The sequence below is a fragment of the Lepus europaeus genome, chromosome 5 (genome assembly GCF_033115175.1).
Source record: "Lepus europaeus isolate LE1 chromosome 5, mLepTim1.pri, whole genome shotgun sequence".
Classification (NCBI taxonomy): Eukaryota; Metazoa; Chordata; class Mammalia; order Lagomorpha; family Leporidae; genus Lepus; species Lepus europaeus.
The window spans coordinates 50,768,080-50,788,462 of record NC_084831.1 but is presented as its reverse complement, the minus strand read 5'-3'; the positions used below and the strand labels follow the sequence as shown (position 1 = coordinate 50,788,462).

The following is a 20,383-nucleotide window of genomic DNA, read 5'->3' as shown; positions in this document are numbered from 1 at the left end:
ACTTCTATTCTATTTGGATGGCAAGGTGCCGAGCAGAGAGCCTACCCTGCCCAGTCGCTGTTCCAGTTAGTTATGTGTTAGTTTTCATAGGTGATATGCAAGCACATAGATCATACAGATGGTGTAAGAAGGCTGTTTGCAGAAGGCTGCCTCAGTTGTGCAGTAAATCCTTTTTATGCGCTACCTCTCTTCCCCTTCCCCTTCTTCCTCTTCTTCCTCTTCCTTCCCCCTCCCCCTCCCCTCCCTCCCCCTCCCTCTTCTTTCTTGCTAAATGTAATGTGTAATTGAAAGGAGACTCCAGCAACCACCCTGGACCATGAGGCAGTTTTAAGAATGGAAGTCCGGGCTAAAGATGGTGAAATAAAAATGTCAAAAGACTCAGTGTTGCTGATGACTATGCAGGGCCATCAAGGTAGCCCAAGACTCAACATACACAGATTTATTTACAGAAAAGAATCAACTTATGTGTTTAAGTTACTGTTGTTTTGAATTTTCTATTAGTTTTACTATTCATCAGTGAAGAGATATTATCATATGTCTTTTGTATAGAATAAAAATATTCTTTCCCAAAAATAAGGGTAAGGAAAATCACATATTTACAGGTCATTTCTCAGCACTACTAAACACACTGAAAAATAAGCAGTTGAGAGAATGACTGAATCATTCTTCCTAGAAGTAGAAGAGCTGCTTGATATACCACTGTTCTGAGAAATCATCCTTCAATAGAGCCATAAAACAATGCAAATCAAAGAGCTGTCTACCAATCATATCGGAAACGACTGTTATGTTTTTGGTTTTTTTCCCCAGAAGCTTTTAATTTTATGACACTACCTGGAGAATTATTAACAAAGTGTTTCAACCAGGGTCTGGCCAAAAAAAATAAAAGATGCTACCTCTAGGATGATCTAAATTTACTTTCATTTCACAGATTTCAAAAAGACAACTCTTGTACCACAATAGAATACCTCTTTATACTTATTACAATGCTTATAACGTTTTTAGAAGGAGAAGAAGAAAAAAATATTGGCAAGGATGTGTAGAAACTGGAATGCTCCTATACTGCTAGTAGGAATGTCAAATAATGCTTCTCTGCTAGAAAAATTTGTGGTTCCTCAGCAAACAAACACAGGATGACCAAGGAAGCAAACAATCCCTCTTCTAGAGATGTACTCAAGAGAACTGAGAGCAGAGGCTAGAGCAGACAATGTACACTGTAGCAGTATTCACAATCACAAGACAGAAGAAATGCACATGTCCATCAACAGGCCCATCAGCAGACAAGTGGATCAACAAAATGTAATGCGTACACACAATGGACTTTGAGCAGGCCATAAAAAGAAGGAGAACTCTGACACATGTGATGGTAGGGACACGCCAAGAAAACACATGTTAAGTGAAATAAGCTGGCTGCTGCAGGACTGACACTGTATAACTGTACTTACATGAGGTATATAGAATAGGTGAATTCACAACAGCCAGAAAGTAGGTTAGAGGTTAACAGGGGATGAGGAGGGGAAAACAGAGTTATTCCTTGAGGGATATGAAATTTCTGTTTGGGGAGATAAACAAGTTTTGGAGATAGTGTTGACAGCTGTGCAACTCTGTGAATGTAATTAATGCTATTGAATTGTATACTTAAAAATGGTTAAAATTTGGCCGGCGCCGTGGCTCAACAGGCTAATCCTCCGCCTAGTGGCGCCGGCACACCGGGTTCTAGTCCCAGTCGGGGCACCAGATTCTGTCCCGGTTGCCCCTCTTCCAGGCCAGCTCTCTGCTATGGCCCGGGAGTGCAGTGGAGGATGGCCCAAGTGCTTGGGCCCTGCACCCCATGGGAGACCAGGATAAGCACCTGGCTCCTGCTTTCAGAACAGCGCGGTGCGCCGGCTGCAGCGCGCTGGCGCGGCTGCCATTTGGGAGTGAACCAACGGCAAAAGGAAGACCTTTCTCTCTGTCTCTCTCTCTCTATCACTGTCCACTCTGCCTGTCAAAAATAAAAATAAAAAAAGATTAAAATTGCAAATTTTATCCTATCTATACTGTTACAATTAGTAAAAAATAGATAATAAAGCTCACATAAATATATCAGAAAAATTGAATTACATACTTTAAATAGATGGAACATATAGTATATGAATTATATATAAATAAAGTCTTTTTTTCAATTCAAGTCTCTCCCATCTATGCAAATGAGAAAGGAGCTGAGGAGGCAAGTCCTGAGGAAGGTATGTGGGCTGTCAGAGGTAGGGAGGTGCTCAGAAGGTATCTTCCTTCACCTCAGGAAAAGAAGACCTCTGCTCAAAATGCTCTCTCCATTCACAGTAGTACCACAGGACAGAAAAGTGACTTTGCACCCATCTTCCAACTTAATTTTTTCCAAGAGGGCAAGGGAAACTCAGCTGATCATTGAGAGACAGATATATATTAAGCCACAGTTTTAGGGTCACTGTGTTAGAGGAAAGGTGCTAACTCATGTCTAGAACATCAACCTCATGCTGTCACTTCCTACACCCAGATGCCACTCCCTTAGTGTTCTACTGTCACGTGGCAAGCACACCAAACAGGGTCTGCATTCAGATTGATGACCAAGGCACTGCACTTGAGATGTGGCTGATAAATCTGGTCCTCCCACCCGCCCCACCTCCATTCTGCACACATATGCCTGAACCTGTAGATGCTGGTTCAGCCTCACTCTGAGCTGCGTGCTTCATCCAGGGTACCAGGGTTCTAAACCTGTCCTTAATGAGTTGTACTATGAAAATTAATGGTAAAACTAGTCTTCAAACAATGCTTTATAATTTGTATGTCTGTGGGGGTGCAATCTGTTGAAATCCTTACTTAGTATAGAGTTGATCTTCTGTATATAAAGATAATTAAACATGAAGCTTAATGAAGAATGGGATGGGAAAGGGAGTAGGAGGTGGGATGGTTTGGGGGTGGGAGGGCAAGTATGGAGTAAGAACGGCTATAATCCAAAAGCTGTACTTAGAAAATTTGTATTTATTAAATAAAAACTTTCTATAAAAAAAAAAAAGAAACTGAGGCGTGTTGGCTATGATAAGAAGGTAGCTTTTCATTCCTCATTCAGCTCTGCAGATGTTCTCTTCAGTCAGAACTCCAACGGTAAGGAAGAGTAAGTGGCACTCTGAACCGTCAGCAATAGGGACTCCTCTGAGGAATCTAAATGTTGAGGACTAACTTTAATTGTCTTGAACGTGATAAAGGCACTGTGGCTATATAGGAAAATGTTGGTATTTTAGGTGGTTAGAAGAGAAATGTTATATTTGCAATTAACTTACAAAGGGTTCGGCAAATGAATACATGTTTGTGTGTCACTGACAAAGAGAGGAGACGGGTGTGGACTTAAAAGCACAAGTGTAACAAAACACTAATAACTGAAGAATGTAGGTAAACAATGTCAAATATAACATTTTTCTAACTCTTGTTTAATAATTTTTCAAGAACAGCACCTTGGGGAAAATACGAAAACAAAGAAATATAAATTATCACCAATATTTAAGAAAATACTAAAATCCCAATGTAATATTAGCAACTAATATAAGTAGCTTATTAACATATATAATACTATCATAATTAGCAATTGACATAAGTAAATAAAACAAGTGATTTACATAAATTAATTGCATTTAATATCAAACTGCAAATTAAAAGTGAATCCCAGTTTAAATCTATGAACATGGCAAAATTGACACACTTATACTTGAAAGACAGAATATCATATATATCAAAAACAGTTTCAGATATTATTGATATGAAAAATAAAATATTTTAAGTAAAAAAAGTTTTACAAGGGCTGATTTCCAATTTAAAAAAATGTTTAAAAAAAAAAGTGGAATAAGAATCTAAATAATGGTACCATTTTTGAGATCCTGGAAATTACATTTACAAAATGACAACATATCAATAGCCCATGATCATCTCACAGGTAGCAAAAAAAGTGAGAAAAAAAATAGCATAATAATATCCTTTAGAAAACCCAAACAGAGAACTAAACAAATCAGGAAAATAACGGCTATTTAAGAAAAGGTAAAAGTTTTCAAAAACCATACTTTCACCTCTTTAAAGTAGATGATAGAATATTTAGTAAAAACCTACATAGAATTGTTCATTGCAGTGTAGAGGGGAGAGGAAAGGGAAAATGAGTATGAAAATGCAAAGAAAGAAAAGGGAAAATTAAACTGATTTGGGAAAATTCACTCATTTTACCATATGCCATAGAAATGTCTCAGAAATTTCAACATGTGACCTCTAAACCAAATAAAAGAGTGTCTCTTGCACCTAGGGAGTCTGATAATAGTCCAAGGTAATAAAAGTAAGTAAATTTTAAAAAGACAAATATCCCATACATAATTTGAAATACGATATGCAGATACTCTACCTTCCATGGTGGGAAACATAACTCTCCACTCTTTAAGTGTGGGCTGTGCATATGACTTCCTCCCAATACATATACAAGGTGGGGGAGAAGAGATCTCTCTACTAGGCAATAGTGATAAATCACACAGACAGTATGTACCCCTGGTATGATGAGAGTGCCTGTGGTAATCCTCCCAAACCGTAACAATGGGAAAGCGTTAGACAGATTCCAACAGAGGGGCATCCTGCAAAATATATGACTAGCACTCTTCAAAATTATCAAAATCATCCCGAACATGCAAAGCTCCAGCCAAGAGGAACCTCAGTAGACATGACTAAATGTACCATGGGGTCCTGTATGGGATTCCAGGACAGAAAAAATGGTCAGGTAAAAACCCAGACAATCTGGATAAAGTAAGGAAACTGGCTAATGATAGTATAAGACTATTAGTTCATGAATTGTGACAAATGTACCATACTGAGATAAGACATTAGCAAGAGGGAAAACTGAGTGACAAGCACTTGGAGACTCTGCACTTTCTCCATAGCTTTTCTGGAAACCTAAAACCATTTTTAAGTGAAAAGCTTATTTGAAATTATGATTGAAAGCTAATAGGAGATCCTTGTAAATAATTTAGAGAAGTCTCTCTTAGACCCTAGTGTTAGAAAAAATTCTACTTCTAAACAGCTGTCAGGTGTTCAATCTGCTCACTCAGTGAATCTTGCCATGTTCCGGCTTTACTTTGCTCACTAAGAAGCTTAGAAACAAATCTATTAGTAATTATACAGCACTTTATTGTTTCTATAAAGCTTTCAGCTTCTACTCATTCTATTAATATTTTCACTCAATTCACCACAGTTTTCCATCTATTTTTATCTATTACCAATCACCTCAAATCTCTCTGGAGGGAGAATTTACATATACGAATACAAGGGATCTTTAAAAAGTTCCTGAAAAATGCACATTATGTAAAAAATATGCATATATTTAAAAATTTTTATACCAAAATAAACAATAATTCCATGTTTTCATGATTTTTTGAAGTCCCATTGTATTTTTTTCTGATTATACAAAATTTTATTATTCAAATTTCTGACTAACCATTTCTCATGTTAATCTAGACAGTTACTCACTCAAGTGCTAGAATGTGGCAAATTACTAAAGCATTCCGCTTCAGTTCTTGCCTTGCAAAATGGTAATAACACCACCTGCTTTAACGGATGGCTATGAGGACTAATGGAGTTAACATTTGTCAATATGCTTCACACACACAAAAGAAAGGCACTCAACAAATGATAATTACCATTATTCATGACAAAACAGTCGTAATTATTTTCACTAATAGCATGAAAAGAATAGAGTTGAATTATAAATCAGTCATAGGCACTGTAGTGATGTTCTCAGTGACCCAGATAAACAAAAGTAGCTGCTGTATTTCAGAGAGCAAAACCAAAGGGGAGAAGGGGGAGGAAAGGAGGCAGGGAGGAAAGGGGAGAGGGAAACAGAGGAGAAAAGCAGGAGGAGGACTTCTTACCCAAGGCCACTGCCAGAAACAAGTTTGAAAGCTTTAAGACAAGGTGAAATCCAATCACTTGCTAGCCCTGATTCTACTAGAATAATAAAAAGAAAAGAAAGAAAAACACCCTCTGGCACTTTTGGCATTCATTTCACCAAAGCCTCCCAAAACAATCACATCTAAGAGCCAAATAAACACCAAATCTGAACCTCTCCTTGGCCCAGAGGATGCCAAGTTCCTGTTCTATTACCCAAAGTTTTTCTGGCATTGGCACATTCAAATTGAGAACCCCGTCTGCCTTATTTTAAGGAGGGGACAGACACCTTATTGTTTCAATACTAAATGCTACCTGTTTTATCCACAATGCCCCTCACTCTCTCCATAACCTTGAGAGCTTACAGATGAGGACAGGAAGCTCAGAGAAGCAAATCCTCTGGTCCAGCTTCCTGAGTCAGGCCATGATGGAGACCCTGAGCCCACCTCCATCTGGCCACCAGGATTTCCCTCTTTCCACTGTGCCATAAACTTAATGTATGTAAAGACTCTGCCAAAATGGATAGAGAAACAAAACTCAACCAAATAGCTAATTCCTTTAAAAATCACTCAGCCATGTGTTAGAAGCTCTTCTGTGACCTCAACCATCCAGAAAATAACCCAAGGAACACCCGAGGTTTTGTCATGATCTCATTTAAAATCAAGCAAGTTCAGAGGGGATCTTTGTTTCCTGGAATCATGCAGGTTGAAACAGAGAAGCAGGAAAAAACAGAGAGTAAACACCAGACAGAGGAGACAGAGAGACACGGATGCTGTCAGTGGGCCAGGGGAGGGGGAGACCACCTTGGATGTCAGAGGAAGAGAAGCCTCTGAAGGTACTCACAGGTATGAGAGCCCAGGGTGGGGGGGTGGTGGTGTTAATTTACACTAATGAAAACAGAGTGAGTCATGAATGGCATAACCAATAAATGATATCAAGGATGACTGCAGAGCCAAGAAATCACTTGTAAGCATTACATTTTCTGCTTCTCCCGGGTTTTAGATTGTCAGGGGCAGGGATGGAAGCCCTCAGGCAGGTTCTGGGAAGTCAACAAGAAGCCCTCCACTTTTTTTTTTTTTTTATTTCATAAATGTGAATATACAAAGTGCAACTTTTGTATTGTTGTGGCTTCCCCCCGCCCCAAACTCCCTCCCTCCCGTGGCCCTCCCCTCCCCCTCTGTCTCTCCCATCCCGCCCTTTATCGAGTTTCATTTTCAATTACCTTCATATACTGAAGATCAGCTTAGTATATACTAAGCAAGGGTTTCAACAGGCTGCACTCACACAACTGCACAAGGTATAGGGTATTGTTCCACTAGTAGTGTTTTTACGTTTCATAGTAAAACACATTAAGGACAGAGATCCTACATGGGGAGCATGCACCCAGTGACTCCCGTTGTTGATTTAACAATTGGCACTCTTATTTATGACGTCAGCAATCACCCGAGACTACTGCTATGAGCTGTCTAGGCTATGGAAGCCCCTTGAGTTCACCGACTCTGAACTTGTTTAGTCAAGGCCGTGTCACAGTGGAGGTTCCTTCCTCCCTTCAGAGAAAGGCGCCTCTCTCCTTGATGGCCTGTTCCTTCTGCTGGGGTCTTGTTCACCAGGGTCTTTCATCTAGATTGTTTTTTGCCACCATGTCATGGCTTTCCATGCCTGTGAGACTCTCATGGACCTTTTAGCCAGATCTGAATGTCCCAAGGGGAAGCCCTCCACTTTTAAACTTACCAAATTCCTTAGGTTTCCAAAATACTTCCCGACCCTCACAGGTGTAGAGCACCTCCAAGTCATAGTCTATGAGTACTTTCATGTCCATCCTGTTGGGCAATGACCAAACTTACTGGACTACATGACCACCTGGGGCATTAGTTAAATAAAACCCCAGGACGCTAAGAGATTCTGCTCCATAGACTTAAAATAGAAGTCCTGGGGATCTGTGTTTTGAATATGTGATTAAGGCAATTCTTATAAGCAGGCTAGTTTGGAAAACTGGCTTTAATAGGAGTCACACAACAAGCTTGCAGATGGGTGTCATGATCCCATCTTACAGATAAGGAGAGTGAGACACAAAGAAGGGGAAAACATTCCCCAAGGTGACCCAACCAGTGTGTGGCAGAAGCCAGGTGTAGGATTCACATTATGACTTTACAGTAGACACACATGCCACTGCAGTTAATCTATTTGGCCAGGGCTACCTTCAGAAAGTCCAATCCTGGGTGTCTGACACAGTATCGGACACCAGAAAATGAGAGTGTAGAGCATCCAGAGCCAACAGAAAGAAACAGGGAGGAAGCCAAAATGTTGGGTTGAACAATAATCCAAAAAAGAAGCAAATCCAAGTCTTCCACCTCTAGCTCCATTTTTGTGTCCTCGAAGCTCCAGATTAATGGCATATTTCCTATACACACAACTACTAACAGTACTTTGACTGATAGGTCCATTTGGCTAAAATGATCAAAATATTCTTTCACTGTGGCACAAGTCATGAAAAAAAAAAAATAGGGAAAGATACTCTCAATACCTTTGTGCAAATAACATCACACCAGAAGAGAAATGTCCACGATGAGCTCTGCACCCACACACTGCCCTCCACACTGCTGATAACTTTAACAGTGACTAATTACACAGTTTAGGGTGAAGGTTAGACCACTCCTCCAAAGCCTCTCTCCAGGATAGATGGGAAGGCCAGAGGATTGCTAAGACCATTTTCATGTGCATGTAGGCCCCCCTCCCTCCACCTCGTGCCCCCTGACCTTTAGCTAACAATTGTTTCACTGGGCGGAGGTGAAAACTGACATGAAGAATGACGTGTTTGTGAAACATGTCCTCTACTATCTCTACTGGTAACCTCTGGTGAACAACTATTGCAGTCTGATCAACTAGCTGCAAGAAAAGACCCAAACTCAACAAAGTGAGATAGGAAGAGTACAGGGGAAAGAGTATACACACTCAAACACACAAAAACCAAAAAGCTGACTTTAAGATACAAAACCTGCCTCCTTAATTTACACAGGTTTAGCTGAACTCTAGGAAATGATCGTCTTCCTCACAGGCATGAAGAAGATCCTCCCATCCCATTAAATCTGAGGTCAAGATGATAACAGACTTGCCATACTTAGAGATCTTCTGTCCAACCTTTCTATCCATAATAATGCATACACTTACTCTGTTAATTATTGTAGCCACAATTTCACACCCAATGAGTATTTTGTGAAAGTCTTCTTCCGTCAGTGCGTATTTATGTTTAACATTCATAATTTACTGACAAATAGCAGTTGATATCAACATATATACTTCTATAGTGTGGGATGGTACCAATACATGTATATTTCTCTTGTTTTAACTTTGAATATAAATATATGTTATATATAATTACATATAATTAGGTATATTTTAAAATATATTTATATATATAAAATATGGAGAGACACAGAGAAAACTTCAAAAAATTCATGGAAAATGGAATTAAAAGATTTTTTGCACAAAATAATTTTGAAATCCATATACAGTTGTTTCATAATAAACATTTCCATGAATTTTCTGAAGACCCCTCCACATATGGATTTCAAACATTTTTGTACCACAAAATCTTTCAATTCTGTTCTCCATGAACATTTTAAAATCTCTCTCTCTCTTATACACACACACACACACACACATATCCTTTTATTCAGTATGTTAAAAATGCCTTTGGAAAAATAGTCACATTTCACCCTTTCTTTTTTTCACATCTCCTTCAAATACATCCAGTTGTAAAAAATGATCTTCATGTTGGATAGTCACATTCCAAGCCTCATACGAACAATAGTGCTTGGGCATGTGTAGTGGAGATGGAAGATAGATTCAAGATGTTTTAACTGTGCAAAATCACATGCAGATGTACAAATGGTATGTCCAAAGAGAGTTAAGAAATCAATATATATATACAGACACCCAAGAATGGAAGAGCACAAATAACATCCAACTTGTAATTAACATACCGTGCTGTGACACCTGTTGCCTTCCATGATAAGAAGTCTGGGAGATCAAAGAAATGTCCCGCCTTATCCCAGCAAGTCTCTCTCAAGTTCTGCCAAATTAAATATATATTAGAATCAATTATGGGTTTTTTTCTAGCCCTCTATTCTTTCAATAATGTTTTCAAATTTTCAAAACAAAAACATAGCCAACAATGTCCATAAAAACATCTGTTCAGGGACTTGGACTGGGAGGAAGGGGAATATAAAAGCAGTACTTAGGAAAGAAAAAGTAGCAATTATTGGTCTTTTCAAAAATGAGCATAATTTCCTTTTTATCCCTTTCTGCCAACCTGGAGGGAGAGAAAAAGCATACCGTGGGAGGGCATGCAATCCATCGTCCTGGGGAATGGTGAGACGATATGCCTCAAGACATATACCAAGATTTTAACACTGAGCAGCTGGAAGCCAAGGAGAAAATGGATCAAGAAATTACCCAATGAAACTAAATGTGCCCTGCTACATAAAATTCTCCACATGCCAACTGGTTCCAAAGACAATATAAAGGATAGTCCCTGCCCTCAAAGAAGGTCCAGTCTAAGCCAAAGAGAACAGTCACATAATCAAGTCATTGTTATAAATGTTTTATAAATTTTCCACATTGCCAAATAGCCAGATCTTCTCTTGCTGCTGGGAATTTTCTTTCTCCAGCCAATTCTGTCTGGAACATTCATTCCTCACCTGCCACCTTCTTCTCTCCCAGGACACATGTCCCCTGCTTCCTTTGGTTAATCCTACCCATATTCCTTGGGGAAGGTTTCCAGGATCTCTTACTCAAGTTTACATGTGGCTATAATACCATCCCACAATGATTTAAGTTCTTTTTTTCCTGCTAGACTGCAAACTCTCTGGAGTCAAGGACCCTGTCAGTCTTGATGACAATGATGACCATCTCCTGAGTGGACTTTCAGCTGCCCAGTATTGGGGAACATCTGGCCTGTGGTCATTATACGACCCACAAAATCATTTTGTCTGGCCAACCAAGGCAACAATAGGTGGAACTTGAAATTCAACAAGTCCAGAGCAGGCTAATTTTTAAGTTGATAATTTTGTATGGCTCGTGAATGATGTTATAAACATACACGTGACCCTTAGAATAAAAAAGGTTCCCCACCCCTACCAGTGGATTGGACTAGGACTGAACATATGACCTAGTTGAATGAAGACATCAGATTCCTTCGCCCAAGAATTCAGAAAGAGGATCCAAATGTCACCATTTAACTTTCCCTATGAATGGAACTGAATGTGAGATAAACTTGGAAACCCAGAACTTGCTCTTTTCTGCACCTCTAGAGGAGTAGAACTTCATAAAGCAAAACCAGCCAAGCAACTTTTCATGTCCTGGTTTCAATCATTCCACCTAGAAGATGCTGCAAAAGAGGAATTTATATAAGCACAAGGGTATCTTTGGGACTTATCGGCAACAATGCAGATGTTTCAAAAGAGACAGACTCCAGTACCAGGGTTACATATAGCAGGCACGCAATAGATGTTTACTGAACTGCTAGACAAGCTGCTTAGTTTCACCTTCCAATCTGTGTAATGTGAGAAGTACTTGACAGTTTAAAAGGGGCTTCCACATGTGTTATCTGCTTGGAGTAATACAATAGTCCTAAGTGCTAGTACATCTACTGTACAAACATACCACTGGATTTCCCTACACTTACTCTCAAGTTTTGTGAGTTCTTCCTACTTATGGCTTCCCTATTATTACTATATGAACATAGATATCTAAACAAAGCAGATAAACAATTACTTCCTCAAGTGTATAGTCTCATTAAAACAACTTCAAAGGTGTTCAGGTATAAAAGGCAAAATATAAAGCCCAGTCTCCATTATTGTTGTAGCTAAATGCTTAATCATTTGAGTGAGAGATTCTATGTACAAAAGGACTTGGACTTCTTTCTCATGTCCATAAATTAATTTTAAATAAAGCAAAACTGAAAGTTTGTAAATATGACCAATATGACCAAATATATGAACTAGTAATACAAGGGTATTTCAAAAAGTTCACGGAAAACAGGATTACAAGATAAATTAATTTTGGGTGAAAAATCTTGAAATCTATGCATTTTTTCCATATTATACATTTCCCACAAACTTTCTAAAGTCCTCTCATATCTCTATATGCCATCTAACAAGTCACAATTAGAAAATGGTAACCTTTGAAACTACACAAGTCAAACTACCAGTAAGCTTTTGGATGGTCTTTGCAGTCTATTTCCATGTGTTCTGTGGTTTCCATGATTGGTGGTTAGAGAGAGGGGGAAAGCCAGACTCCTTCCAAGGGTCCCAGAAACCCAAGTCCAGTCACCAGACATCAACCACCAAACCATTATGGCAACACCCAGTGCTTCAAGCCAAAGCTGAAAAATCCTCCTATACTCAGAAACTATCTGCTTCTGTTCGATCTTTCACAGGGCCATTGAAGACCTGGGAAATGAGTCTGCACCCTGTGGTCACAAAGATAACCAATATGGATAATGGAACCCAAGTAGAATGTCTCAAAGAAAATCTCAGGGTTTTTTGCCAAGAACGGACATATTAAGGGTAGGGAGAGAGAGGTATCCAGGGAATATCATTTCTTCTGACTTCCTCGATCCACCCCAGGATCCCAATCCACCTCCTCACATGATGAAGAACCAGATCTATGTGCAACTAGAAGTATGAGACATATTGAAGCCAATGTGATGGCAAAGTGGGAACTCCCCTTGTGATGCCAATATCCCATCTCAGAGCACTGGTTCACATCCCAGTTGCTACACTTTGGATCCAGCTTCCTGCTAATGCACCTGAGAAGACAGCAGACCTGGATGGAGATCCTGGCTCCTGGCTTCAGCCTCCACCAGCTCTGGCCTTTGCCACCATTTGGGAAGTGAACCATTGGGTGGAAAATGAATCCCTCTATCTGTTTATCCCTCTGTCTCTGTCACTCTGCCTTTCAAATAAATAAAAAAAAAAATCTTGAAAAGTAAGTATGAGATATCCTTAAAAACATACACTGTCTCCGAGGAAAATCTAGCAGGATTCCCTGTTTTCTCTACAAAATCCCAGTCTGGAGGTTTATCAGCAGAGAGAAGGGAGAATGGAGATGAGACAGAATTTCTCTGGAAGCTGATCTCTTCCCCGGGGATGCTGACAGAATGCCTGGGAGGCTCCCAGGAGGTTCTTCCATAGGGCTCCATGACTCACAAGTACTTTGTCATCAAATGCTGGGATGCTGAAGAGCACATGGGCTCCTGCAGATGGATTTTTTTCCAGGTCTGTGAAAAAATTCCTCTGTCCCTCCTTCTACCTGACAGGTACAGTCCTGGCCAAGGGTCTTGATCTTACTGAACTGATTCTATTCTTGTAAGCGTGAGGCCTGCATCAAGACACAATGATTGGCCTCACATCTGCCACCTGTGTCCCATCCTATTTGATTCTCAGGGGGGTTCAGGGGCTTGTGGATGATACACAGTCCTGTCACACTAAGGATGTAGGCACTAATGGCTGGACCTCAAGGGCTTAGCCCAAAGTCACCAGGGCTTCTCGCTCTAGGGAGTATTCTCTTCTTCCACGATGACAGTCACCTCCCTGTGGCATCCAGTCTGTCAGAGCTGTGGGTCTGGGCATTTTGGGGGGCACTACCATTCTTTACAAAAGATAAGATGAAGAAAAGCCTTTCCAAATACATTTGTGTACATAATTTCAAACATTTCAGAGATTTCAATTTCTCCTGTGCAACTCACTTTAATTCTACATACCTATCACTACCATCTGTGCACCCACTCTTAGGGGTTAGAGCACAAGGTAGGCCTTAAGCACATGTCAACACAGTTCTATCTCATGATGTGACAGCGTAATCCAATTCAAACCAGTAGCTCTCTGTGCTGAAAGAGTTAAATCTTCCTATCCTCTAGTTACCAAGCAACTAACAAAAACTAATCTTTCCAAGAAAAAAAGAAAGCAGCAGTGATCTGGGGTGTATGACTTGGCACTAAAGGCTTCTGCATTCCAATCACAAACCTTTGAGCTAAGCAATCCCCCAGCTTGAAAGCAACCAAAGGGAAGAGGTTTTTTTCTTTCCTTATTATTTTTTTTAATCATCAGTTACTTCATAAAACCACGGCATTTCATGGGAGGAGGCACTGCTCAAAGCTCACACAGCTGCAGGTCTCAGTAGAGGGTACGGGTAGAACAATTATGTCCAAGATGCAAGGCGGATGCCCCGCCAGCCCCAGGGCAGAGAAAAACAACTTTTGCCTTTGCCTTGCCACTGCAGTGTTTGAGAAGGCCATGAGGTTTCCGCTGCTTCTAGGAGGCAAGGGAACCTGTGAGGAAAATGAGGCAGCCACTGCGATGACATCGAGGTCCTGGACCAACGTGAAAAAAAGTGATGCCCAGTTAAGGGAGGAGCATCCTGGTATTATAGCGCTCATTGCAAAGGGATTGCATCTGGGCTGTCTGCCCTGTGCGGTGAACAAAAGGCAGGGAATGGAACTCTGTAATTCCCCACTCAATAATGATCCTGCCTGCACATTCCAAGTACTCACGATCTTGCTTTCCAGCACAACTACCCAGGAAAAAGCATAACTTTATCTTCACTCTGTGTTTAAACCTTCAAATTAAGACACAGGCTGATAGTCTAGAGATGTTTCAGTAAGAATCTCAATCCTCAATGTCATTCTTAAAAAAAAAGAAAAAAAAAAATGAAGCTTACATTATGGAGTAGGTCCTAAACCCCAACCAGAAATTTTTTTCCAGAATCAATGAAACAATTGTGTATTTTAAACTCCCATCCACTGAGATAAAGACCAAACCCTAAAACTATTTCAAGTCAGACAGGCAGATAAGTTGAGAGGTTAGTGCTGCTAGAGACATCTTTCTAAAAACTTAAAGACTTGCCACTGCATTCCTTTGTTTAAAATAGTCTGGTAGTTTGCCATGGCCTAGAATCACACTTTAACTCCTTAGCCTGGCTCTCAGGACACTTACCCTGACTCCAACGTGACCAGAATCATTACTGGGATTACTTTCTGGGCTCATCTCCTATCACTTCTCCTCTCTCCACTCTGCTGTCACCTCACTACTTTTTCTTCCATAAATGTATTTGGCTATTTTATATTTCCATGCCACTGTTTAGGCTGATGCTACTACTTGCACTAAGTTTCCCATCTTCTCCCCTTTCCAAACCCCTACCCCTGGATTCAAATCCAGCTCACATGTCAACTTTTCTGGGAATCCCTCCATCCCATGCTGTATCCTAATCATGTGCTCAAATCCACCTTGAACTGACAAATGTCTGGAATGCAGAAGCCAAGCCTAACTAATTTTTGAAAAATTAAAAAAGCTTCAGGAGGTGTATGAAGAAAATTAAAGCCAAGACCTTTCAAAAGAAAGCTGTAACACAGAGCTGGAGAAAGATGCACGCACAGGAAAAGGTAATTAACAAGATGATGTACGACAATAATGTAATGAGTCTGATACCAAGGTTTGGTGAGTCAGCCTCATAACTTTATCATAATATTTTGTGTGTGGCCATATATCTGCTATAATGAGTAAGCTCAGACAGGGGTCAAAGAAGGAAAAGGGCTTTGGGGCTGCTATAGCTACAAGGGCTGCACGTGGGAGAGCTCCGCACTGAAGCCTAGAGGTCAGATAGCGTAAATATATATGCTACTGCTGAAAAAGACAACCAAGGGGGGGTGGAAATTGAATTGATAAGACATATTACCCTCCTTGTGGAAGGAGGTACCATCATAGAATTCACTTGCAAAATGAAATAATTTCATTGTATAACTTAAATGATTGAATTTTCAGAAACCCTTCCTCCACCTTCCCTGGAGGCCTAGTGTTGGGCAGAAAGGAAATCACACAAATCTGCACAAGAACTGACTTCCCAGCCATAAAAATGTTATCATTTTCATGAAAACGGATCTATTTCTGCAAAGCTGACTTTCTCTAGAACTGAGATTCCACCACATGTATTAGGAAAACAAGGCTGTGATATGTGGGGCCAAAGAACCTTGAAGTCTGGCAACCTGAGTTCAATTATAGAGCTCACTACTTCCCAGCTGTGTGGCTTTCAGCAAATTAATTTCTCTAAGCCCCTGCTTCCTCAAATGCTACATTATTAGCAACTACCTTAAGGATGTTGTGAGAACTGAAATAATGTAGAGGGCCTAAGTCAACAAGAATGACTCTAATTACTGTTACAAACCTTCCAATTTTTCAAAGATCTTTGACATGCATGATCCCATCTGATCTGTATACTTCTTTAAAACAAGAAAATAAGAAATTACAATTCTTACCTTAAAGATTAAGAAACTGAAGCCCATATAGGGATCATGATTGTCCCAAGGCCACATGAAGATAAAGCAGAAAGCAAGACTGAATTTTGGATCTTTAATGGTCAACTCAATGGTAGCCCAAGTGTCTGGCTGTTGAACCCATAAAAAGACACAGAAGTGCCAGGAAGAGAGGAGCAAAGTCTTAAACACCTAGATCACACAATTCCTGTGGGTGGTACTGACTATGAGAGGAAAGGACAGACTCCTAATATGAAAAGAAAGCTTTGGAAGGGTGAGAGGGTCTTGGATTAGAAATGAAAGAAAGTTGAAGACTGGGACAGGTAGAAAAGTGAGGTCTTCCTTAATATCTCACTTTTCTGGATCCCTTCATGTCCTTCTCATCATTGTTTTTCTGTCTACTTCATGAGCTCTGTTTCTCTAGCTTATCTTTTTTTTTTTTTTTTTTTTTTTTTGACAGGCAGAGTGGACAGTGAGAGAGAGAGACAGAGAGAAAGGTCTTCCTTTTGCCGTTGGTTCACCCTCCAATGGCCGCCGCGGCCAGCACGCTGCGGCCAGCGCACCACGCTGATCCAAAGCCAGGAGCCAGGTGCTTATCCTGGTCTCCCATGAGGGTGCAGGGCCCAAGCACTTGGGCCATCCTCCACTGCACTCCCGTGCCACCGCAGAGAGCTGGCCTGGAAGAGGGGCAATTGGGACAGAATCCGGCGCCCCAACCGGGACTAGAACCTGGTGTGCCAGCGCCGCTAGGCGGAGGATTACCCTGTTGAGCCACGGCGCCGGCCACTCTAGCTTATCTTTAAATATGGATGTTCCCTAGGATTCTTGCCTCATCCAAGCACTCTTCTCACTGCTCATATGCTGCCTGGGAAATCTTAGTTACTCCCGTGTTCCAACCAACTACGAGTTGAATAATGCCAAATCTGAGACTTCAGTTCAAACTCTCCTCTGATACACAGCTGCCTGGATGTCTCATTGCCTCTCTAACTTAGAGTCTGTAGTTCTTCTCCCAAATAAATGTGCTCCTCCTTCATGATTTTCTGTTTCACGTAGTTCAGTTACTGAAGAAGCCATACTCTACTTCTTCTCTAATTTCTTACATCTAATCATCCTTCTAATTTATTCTCTCAGTTAATGTAGGAAGAGAGCTCCACCATGTCAACCTCTGTGAGTCAGGATTCTCCAGCAAAACATAACCATGAGGGAGTGTGTATACACATATGTACTCGCCTAGAGCTCAATTCTGGTGTTATCCGCTCCACAAAATCACCCTTGAGCCCCTCAGTTCCGTGAGCTACTCTAGTGCCCCATCACATTCTGACTATCCCCATCAACTGTACTTGCCATCCTCTGCTCACATGTTTACCTCACTCACTAGACTGAAAGCTCCTTAAAGGCAGGGACTGTGTTTGTTTAGTTTCATTTTTAACCTATTTCTAGGATCTAGAATTGGATCTGATATATAGATGATGAATAATGTTAACTGAATGAATAAATGAATGAATGAGCAGAGATGTACAGGCTAAATAAGAGTTTATGGAAATGGAAATAAGGAATGAATGGATAAATGAATGAGGTTGTGAATAAGAACTGTCCCCATTTTTCTTTTTTTCATTCAAGTTAATGGCTTTTCTCAGTCTGTTTCAAGAGCACAGACATATTCCAGCCAAGCCAGACTGCCAGGAAGATAAATTTCTCTTCTCAGGGTGAGTAGGTCCCTTGGAGAAGTTTCATTTTAATTGGAAAATGGATCCATTCACTTCCTGGCTTGGACTCTTGGGTCACTGAATGGCGGCCAAGCACCAATGAAGAGGGGGCTGCAGTGGGAAAAGTGCTCCATCAAATGTCAAATGTTCTGGGACATCTGAGGACACCCTGGTATGAGTTCCAAGCTGGTTCACATGGTTGCCCCTTCCTCTTTCTTTCCCCAGATGCCCTTCAACCTAAGCTTTACTTAGCCTCCAACTCACAAAAAGCATGGGTGTGCTTCACTGTTCTAACTGGCATTTTTGTGGGGATTCTCTGGTCATGTTGCATTCTTACTTGTTCCTTCATATCCCTGGTGCAGGGTTCCACCACTGTTACCTCCAAGGGCCCCAACTAGATGTTCTTGCTCAACTCTAGTGCCAGAATAAGATTAGAACTTCACCTGCTCTTCCTTATGATGGATCCATAACAGTCTACCTCATAGAAAATATGACTTCTAGGAACATTTCTTGCCCTTTTTATCAAAATCCTTGTACAGAGGATAGAACTCTATAAGGGTTTTGTGACCAGCCCCAGGCTTCACCTTTTTCATCACCTCTCAACACCCTGACCTATCAGCACCCCTTCTGAACTCGATTCTCTAAATAGGCTAATCCAGTGGCAGTTCTAAGTGTGCAACATGCTACTGTACACAGACGTGCCAATGTACAGTCTGTTGTCTCTTCTCCAGAGCCAGACTGCATGGGCACCTACTCAAGCTCTAATACTTGATAGCCATGTGGCCTTGAGCAAGCTACTTAACTATTCCTTATTTTTACTTCCTCTTCCTATAATAATTACTGAAGGCAATAACAACAATACCTTTATCAGGGTTGTTGAGAGATCAAATGAGCAAATACATGTTAAGCTATTTAGAACAGCTCTGGAATACAGTAGGCACTTCTTAAGTGACTGCTCTTATTATTATTTAGAATGTAAGTTCCACCTCATCCTCCCATCCTTGGAGTCTGATTTACCTCATTTCAGAAACTGATTGTCCCACTTACTATGTAAGTCCAACCAATGGGGTCTTAATTCGTTCATTTGAAGCAATGTTTAACCCACAGTATTGTTACTTGGATTCAATTCAATGAGGGTATCTATATTAATACACCTACCCTGGCATACCCACAGTAAATGTTTCCTCCATAATCCTTGCTCTTCTCATTTTATATATGGGCCTGTCTCCCCTACTAGATTCTTGGCTCTTTTGTAGGGAGAAACTATAATTTGTTCACCTGTATCCCTAGAATTAATATGAAATAAGCCAATATGTATTGGTCATGCAACAATTTGTCTGCTAATCCTTGTCTTTGGCTAGATATATCCTAGGTTGCTGAGGGGCAATGAAAGGCAAGAATACTGTGGTGTCAGGTTACTGACCAACTAGGTGGGGCAAAGAATCTGTGAAAAGGAAACACTGAGGAGGAAGTCCAAGAAGTACACAGCAATTCAAGTTCCTACATTTATGGGTGAGAAACTAAGGATTCTGTTTAGACATTCCTCAAGGCAGGAGGTATAAGAAAAAGGTTACTTAGGAGATAGTGTCTCATCTGTGTGTGGAGGGAAGGCAAAGACTAATGGAGGTGTGACAGAGGGTAGTACCAGGGCAACTGTCTGAGCAAAAGAGCAAGAAGCATCCTCTACATGCATGGCCATGGAGAGGGAACCGTGAGCAGGGCAGTCAGAAGCTGAGGGGCATCAGGACGTGCATGTGGGTTTGTATCAGACGTTCCCGCTGTAAGAGAATGGGGCCCTCACCAGTTCCTGAGTAGACAGTGATTTGTGAATCAGTTTAGGGAAGTTAAAGCAGCAGCAGCATAGTGGGGGCTCTGGAAGGAGAAGGGCTGGGAGTCAGGAGGACCAGTTTACAGATACATTTCTCACTCAGCGGGAGGAGCGAGAGCAGAGGGAAAGAAAAGAAGAAAGGAAAATGGAAGCAGAAGAAAACATAAACAGGTGGGAAAAGAAAACCAAAAAGGAGGAAGGAGACAAAGACAAAAGCGAAAGATGGACAGAGAGAAAAGGAGGATGGGGTGCAGAGGAAGAATAGATTAAATGTGAAGCGTGAATAAAATGACAAGACAAAAAAATAGAAGTGAGAGAGATAAAAAAAAAATGAAGATTTCAAAAAAAGAAAAAGAGATGTGGAAAACAACAGCAGGACCACGACAAGGTCCCTGTCCAGACAAAACATGGAGAGGGGAGGGAAGAAAAGAGCCTTGCTGCCGGTCTGCACGCCCCTTTCCCCGGGATGAATGAAGTCATGGCTGATGTCACCACCGCTGAGTCATACGCCCACCAGAAGGAGAGGTGCAGAGGGCCCTGTCTGCAATTCAGCCCCACCCGCCTGGGCAAGGGGGTTGACTCCCGGCTGTATTGTCGGGGGGCACTGTCTGGTCT

General features: G+C 41.0%; 1 protein-coding gene across 5 annotated transcripts in view; it reads right to left on the bottom strand.

Annotated features, from left to right (window-relative positions):
- The window catches only part of FGGY (FGGY carbohydrate kinase domain containing), a 511,589-nt gene that overhangs the window by 413,206 nt on the left and 78,000 nt on the right, over nucleotides 1-20,383 (bottom strand). For all 5 annotated transcript variants that reach the window (XM_062193368.1, XM_062193367.1, XM_062193366.1 and 2 more), the window contains exon 5: nucleotides 9,909-9,997. In XM_062193368.1, the coding sequence (XP_062049352.1) occupies nucleotides 9,909-9,997 (89 nt within the window). The remainder of the gene's footprint in view (nucleotides 1-9,908; nucleotides 9,998-20,383) is intronic.